At 45.3% G+C, this 7253-nt stretch overlaps 3 gene segments (V, D, J or C); all 3 read left to right on the top strand.

Moving 5' to 3' along the window:
• On the top strand, window positions 1–611 carry LOC117521867. The segment is given in 2 exon segments: window positions 1–136; window positions 291–611. Coding segments are annotated over 2 exon segments (348 nt in total).
• Window positions 612–743: 132 nt separating this feature from the next.
• On the top strand, window positions 744–1553 carry LOC117521782. The segment is given in 2 exon segments: window positions 744–888; window positions 979–1553. Coding segments are annotated over 2 exon segments (405 nt in total).
• LOC117521328 lies at window positions 1370–2299 on the top strand (the record flags this gene model as incomplete). The annotated part of the segment is given in 3 exon segments: window positions 1370–1466; window positions 1745–1864; window positions 1953–2299. Coding segments are annotated over 3 exon segments (564 nt in total), but the record flags the coding sequence as incomplete, so codon positions are not given.
• Between the last annotated feature and the right edge of the window lie 4954 nt (window positions 2300–7253).

Raw genomic sequence — 7253 nt, 5'->3', positions numbered from 1 at the left:
TGTGTGCAGCTGAGAAACGTTTGACTGACTTTGAGTGTGCAGTGGAAGAAGATCAGCTGATGTTTCCTTTGGTCTTGAAGTCCTCCACAAACAAACATGTCACTTTACTGCTTTCTGCTCTTTTCTCACTTTATAGGTCAGTTTGACACATTGAAGCTGCTGCAGGTCAACTGATAAAGTCTGACCCTCATCTGTCCGTCACCTCGTCCTGCTCAAACTCCACACCTTCTGACTGCAGCCGCACTTTGAACACTTTCAGTCTGACGCCTTCATTTGGATCCTTTTTCCAGGTGGAGCAGCCGGAGACAAAATCTCTCCTGAAGCAGCTGAAGTCAGTGGAAGAGAAGAAGAATCTGTCAGACTCAAATGTGTCTACGAGACAGACAGCGAGCACGTTGGTCTCCACTGGTACGAGCATCATTCTAACCAGGCGCCTCAGTTTATCCTCTGGAAAGGAGCGAGGTCACGGAGCCACGGTCAATACATTCCTGATCATCGATATCGATCCCAAACATGGAGGACTTCAGCTGAAGTGACCATCAGAGATGTAACGGGGGCAGACTCAGCGCTCTACTACTGTGCTCTGGAAACACAGTGAGACAAAGTGTTGAAGAGGTCATACAAAAAGCTCCACACCGATACGTGACGACTCTCCAAAGAGCAGGAAGTGGTTTTCAAAGCGCAGGATTCTGCACCTTCCTGATTCCAGTCACCGTGGTTACACCTGATCACCAAACGCTGTGGGAGGGGCATGAAGGGATGAAAGGAGGAGCCAAAGTGTCAGCCAAGAAAAGACTCAAACTGCACGAGTGCTGTTTCACACCAAAGAGGACTTTGTCTTGAAGATGATGTCAGCGCACTTCACTTTGTTTCTGATCACACTGACAGGTAGGTGACATCATCAATAACCAATAATCACCATGAACATTCATCACCAACAACATCTGGACCATCAAGAGACACTTTTGTGTCCTTCAGGTGTCAGCTGTGAAGAACTCACTGCAGTCCACCATCAAGAGGACACTTTAGAAGGCAGTACTGCTACTCTGGAGTACAAATACCACAAAACTGCTGATGCTGGTGATTATTTCTTCTGGTATCGACAATATCCAGGAAAACCACCAGAGTTCCTCTTGTTCATCTCAGGTTCGAGCAGCACAAGAGCAGCAGAGTCTGTGAAATCAGACAAAAGGTTCTCAACTAAACTGTCTGAAGATAAACGTGGTGTGTATTTGGAGATCAGCAGTACTGCAGTGACAGACTCTGCTGTGTACTACTGTGCTGTGAAGCCCACAGTGACACAAAACACTCAGTCTGCGGACAAAAACCTCACTCAGTGACAAACAGTGCCACCAAGTGGACACACAGCATGAGTTTGAACTCTTTGGACAAAAGCACTCAAATATTCAACACTAAGAAGATCCAGTTTGCTGTGGTGTACCACAGGGGTCAATCCGAGGGTCTCAGTACAATTTAAATGTTGGCTTTCTGTCACATCATTTGGCAACACAACATTCTCCCTTTTGCTGATGACATCCTGTTCTATCTTTCTGTACTGATGGCAGTCGCTGTGTTTTTCTCACAAACTTTGTGTTCACAGCTGCAGTTCTCCTACCAGGGTTCCACCAATCACACATTTTTCTTCCTGACTCAGACTAAATGAAGTGCTTTACAATGCCCACTAGAGGGAGCCACAGACTGTTTGCCATCAATGGATGATGTCATGTTGACGGTTTACCAACAGATGATGTAGATGAAGGTCCAGATGGTTCAGAGTCTCAGTGTTCTTCCTCTCTCTCCTCCCCTCTCACTGCAGACATGAAACACTGGCTGACAAACATCCTGATTCTGACTCTCTGGCTCGGTAACTCTTTAAACCTACTGATTGTTCTCCTTTAATCAATCATCTTTATTGATTCATCTCTTCCTCTGCATGTTCTGTTCTTCCCCAGAGTGTAAAGGAGAAGACAGAGTGATCCAGCGCACAGCAGATGTCATTGCTGCTGAAGGACACCACGTCACACTTCTATGTTCCTTTCAGACCAGTAGCACAAGTGCTTGTTTGTTCTGGTACCAACAAGAACTAAATGGTTCTCCAAAGTTTATGCTGAGACGTCTCAGTTTTGGAGGAGGACAAAATGCTGCAGAGTTCAACAAAGAGAGATTTGATGCTGAAGTCAACAAGACATCAGTTGATCTGAAGATCCAGAAGCTGCAGCTGCGAGACTCTGCTGTGTACTACTGTGCTCTGGAGCCCACAGTGACAGCAAGCAGCAAAAGAGAGGACAAAAACACTACACAACCACCACTAGAGGGAGTCAGTGTGCAAAAACACTACACAACCACCACTAGACGGAGCCAGGATCAGAGTTGTGTTTGAACTGTTGTTTCATGGTGTGGAGTCTCTCAAGAAAGAGTGTAACAGTGTGTTGGAGGTTAAGTGAGTGTCTGACAGGGTGATAAGTGTTAAGTTGAACATTGAAGTGGTGATGATTAATGTCATCACTGCATATGCCCCACATGTTGAGACTTCACTTTCATTTTCAGATGTTTTCTTTATCTCCATCAGGTCCCCAGTTTATGGAAAGACTCCTGTTGTGTGGGACGCCCGAAGAGGAGGTACTGCTGGCCCAAGGCCAGAGGGCGCCCTGCCTGAAGGTGGGCTTCAGGCACCAGAGGGCGCAGTCGCCGCCAGAAACTGGAATTGACAGCTGTCACTCATCACCTTCATCACACCTCACCCATAAAGGCCGGGAGAAGACACCACATCTCTGCCGAGAAATCGTCAAACCATTCAGGTAGACACTCAGCCGTTGCGTAATTCAGCTAAGTTGTGACGTCTTTTGCATCTGAGCTGGTAGCTGGTGAACTGTACTTCTGAGTTTTGCAGCTTTCCACTGTCTGCCGAGTTGGAGGGAGTTGGCTTTTCCGCTCTTCACTCTTACACTCGTGGAGTGGAGGCTGCACGTAAAAGGAAGCAGTGAGATCAGGAGGTGGTGTTTTCTCCTAAAGGATTACCTGCTGACAGTCAAGAGTGGGTGTGTGTGCACACACCCACTCTTGACTATTTCTGTTTCCTGCCAGCAGTACCCGACCTGACGGCTGGAGACGGTGGCCACCTGGGGACTCAGGACTTGGCGGCTCCGGGGTGTTCCAGATCCGTTGGCGGTGGAAATCGTGTGGGTTCCGACTCTTCTCTGGACAGGAGTCTCCTATCCTCGAGCCTGCCCACACGACACCAACTTCATAATTGACTGTAGTATTGAATTGTATCTGTATCCGTTGTGCACTTTTCACAACATTAAATTGTTACTTCATATTTCCATTGACCTTTCATTTACGCCCCCTGTTGTGGGTCCGTGTCATCACACTTTTCACAACAACTCCACAATTTTTCCTGTGCTAAAAGTCAGTGCACCCAAGCAGTTCAATGACTACAGGCTTGTTTCACTGACCTCTTTACATATAAAAACATTTGACAAATTGTGAAAATTGCTCTTTTAAACTCTGTCAATAATTTTGCCTTCAGGTCAGGTAGGGGGACTGATGATGCACATTACTGAACACGGTACATCGACATTTAGAGGGGACTACAACTTTTGCACATCTTATTTATTGATTTTTCTTCTGCTTTTAATTGTTTTTAGACTTACATTTTAGCAGAGAGGTTAAAAAAAAACAAACATTGACTCAGAATTTTATGCTGGCTGATAGATTTTTTACCTGTCAGATCTCTGTATGTTAGAGTCAGTGATGTTTTATCTGATGTGCCAAAGTCAACACCAAGGATGAGTTATTGTTAAATTTGCTGATGATTCTGTTATTGTCTCTTTTAAACTGGGATGACCAAGACCATGGCCCTGTGGTGTCACATTTTATCAGCTGCTGTAATTTGTCTGTTTTAGACGTCGATGTGAACAAGACCAAAGAGACGATAATTGATTTTAGGAAAAAAGCAGGAAGCTGTCTCCCCTGTAGTTATTAATGGTCTGACTGGGTAAATTGTAACAGAGTTATAAATATCTTGGGACTTTTGACAGTAGACAATTAGATATACTTTATTGATCTCACAGTGGAGAAATTACGTTTACACTCCAGTTACCTCAGACAGAAATGAGTCCACAATTATTACTTGTTTACCGTAATAATGGCACACATCAGAATTAAAGGCAACACATACACATTTGACATTGTTTATGTGCACTAAGTTTGAAGAAGTCCATTATCCGAATTGAGGCAAGTGGGTGAAGGCCACGCAGCAACCCTGAGATGCACCGCCATCATCAGCTTGGGTGGGGGGGGGGGGGGGGGGGGGGGGGAGACGTGGGCTTGCAGCTAAAACTGCACCGCCCCCGCCGAAGGGAGAGGGAGTGACGTTAGCGGCGCCGGAGAGGGTGGGTGTTGATGGGGGAGGGAATGGACCATGCTTCAGTCCTATGAAAAGCAGTTTATTGTCTTTGTGAGATAAGAAACAGCCAATGTTCCCCAGGCCGAAGAAATTCCTCTGGAGGGAAAACAGTTGGGCAATTTGACCTTCAGGCTTGATAAGCCTGTAATGTTATGGTTTGAGCAGTGAAATCACTTTTTAACAGTTCCATTTGAACAACCAAATCCCAATTATGAATTAAGAATATTCACCGGCCTCTGAAATCTTCAGCTTTAACTGTAAGGCACGCATTTGCCCCAAGATGTCATCAATTTGCATCTGAGTTCAAGAGTCATCACAGTCTGAGAATGCACTGCCTTGCCAACCTCGTTAATCATGACGGACAAGCGAGGGGCCGTGGTTCTTGATGCCGCCGTCTTGCCAATTTTCCGGTAGATTAGGGCAGCACATAAGCCAAAAAGTATCAGCCCTGCTACCATGAGACCAAAAATGAATAAATCCTTGAGGTCCTCAATGGAGAAAGGCGCCAAGCATGCAACACACCAAGACCCCCAGGAGTCGAGGCCATGGCCCGCAAGATGTGTTCCATCTGGGCAGGTAGGATCCCCCGGGCCTGACCTTCTTGTAGAAAAGATGGTGTCAATAGCATTCAGAGATCAGCTGATCAATTCCATGGTTAATCCAATAGTAGTCCAATAGATCCAGTATCCAATATAATTTGAGGAATTCACAGTCTGGTGAAGTAGGGACTTGAAGGTTAAAGCAGAGAACAGAGATAAGGGAGAGTGGAGGAGATGCAACCGCCCTCGTCGGAGTCCCAAGCTGAACGTTTGAACATCAGATTGACCAGGTATGTAAAAAAAAGCTCAACAAGACATTTTTGTGGTAAACTCATGTATTTTAATGTTGACAGGACGTTTATGAATTTTGATTTAATGTATTTCATCTATGTAGTACTAAATCACAACAAAGCTGCCTCATTATGCTTCAGACAAGTAAGGTCTAACCTGACCAACCCCGACAACAAGCACACAGGCAACAGAGGAAAGAAAAAAAAAAACTCCCTCTGATGATTTGAGGAAGAAACAGAATTCAAACAAAGTCTAAATTGTTCTCCAAAGGTTTTGAATGTAACCAAATCGGGGAGGCTGCCTGTGGGGCTCATGTCTCTGGCCTGTTGATTCTGTTATGGGTGTGTGTTCAAACACACTCAAAATTGAGCCCAAATGCAAACAGCCAAACACAAAACAATATCCCACGGTGCAAACAAGCGTTCAAAAATGAGTCCAACAAAAGGCTGAGGGAGCAAAGTCCAAAAAACAGAAACACTGTACAAGAACCAACACCAGCAAACACAGAAACAGTCAATCTGGATCAGGACAAAATACTTACAGAGAGGAACAGAACCGAGAAGAGCTGGAACCACAGTGAACCTACAGGCACTGACCTGAGGACAGGTGAGGACTTAAATACAAACACACTCATAAACAACAGGTGTGTCTAATTAGGGGAAGGGGAGGAGCCAGTAGAGGAACTGACTGAACAAAATGGAGGACAAGTGTGTGAAAGGTCAAAGGTCAAGTTACACCATACAAATAAAAGGTGAACAGAAACTAAACAGACATCTACAGGTGAGTAGAACATCATAAACATAATGACTGCAAACTACAACAGGTGAAGTAACAAAACCAACACAAAACTCAGAGTAAATCAGGTGCCACAGTGAGAGAACGAACATAACGACTGCAGGAGGTGATCAGAATATAAAGACTATAAGAACTAAAGCAGAAAACCAAAGTGGGACTCAAACATAAGAAGGAGTGCAACAGGAAGATGTGTTTCTGTGAAGGCTCTCAGTTGTCCAGGTGGTTTCCATAGTAGAAAAGCTTGAATCTTCAACTGGACTGGGTTGCTTGACACGAGGACATTTCGTTACAAATTGCAGAAGCTTCCTCAGCTAAAATTCTTGCTCTGGTAGTCTGACTTCTGTCCTGACTCTTGCAGAGAACAAACAGAAGCCACAATAGCTGGAGTTTTAAACCTAACCAGACTCGTCCTACCGAGAGGCAGCCTGCTATAGGCTAGTGACTAAACAATTGCTTTAATTAGCACCTATTGTGCTCTAGTTAGCACCCTCCTAATGACAGGGTAGCTGTCCCTCCTAACAATGGGACTGACGCCCTTTTCTGTAAACCCCTGTCTGGGGCTGCCTGTTCTCTCCAATTGTAACATCACAGTCCAATGCCATCACAGTCCAAAGCCTCAGATGTTACGATTGGAGAGAACAGGCAGCTCCAGACAGTGGTTTACAGAAAACCCGATCACACTGACCAATATCTGCTCTTTGGCTCAAACCACCCCCTTGAACACAAGCTTGGGTGATCAGGACTCTTCAACACAAAGCCCTACAGGTGCCCACAACTGCAGAGGGAAGGGCTAAAGAACAACTTGTTCGGAAAGCCCTCACAGTATGTGGGTACCCCCAATGGTCCCTGGTTAAAGTACAGAAGCCCCACATAACAAAGAGACCAGACAGACAGGAGATGGAGACAAGAAGAAGAGGAGTATCTCTCCCTTATTTAGCAGGAGTAGGGGAAGAAACTACAGAGGATCTTCAGACAGCACAAAATCCCAGTTTACATTAAACCTGTTAACACCTTGAGACAGAAATTAGTTCACCATAAGGACAGGATCCCTAGTTACAAACAGAGCAATGTAGTGTATTCTATCAGATTTCAGGAAAACTGTAACGAACACTACATAGGTGAGACTAAGCAGCCGTTACACAAAAGGCTATACCAGCACCACAGAGAGGGCACCGGTGGACCTCAGACTGCAGTTCATCTCCACCTTAACCCTCTGGGGC

Source organism: Thalassophryne amazonica, chromosome 12 (genome assembly GCF_902500255.1).
Source record: "Thalassophryne amazonica chromosome 12, fThaAma1.1, whole genome shotgun sequence".
Classification (NCBI taxonomy): Eukaryota; Metazoa; Chordata; class Actinopteri; order Batrachoidiformes; family Batrachoididae; genus Thalassophryne; species Thalassophryne amazonica.
The sequence above is the reverse complement of the archived record's forward strand: the minus strand, read 5'-3'. Positions and strand labels throughout refer to the sequence as shown.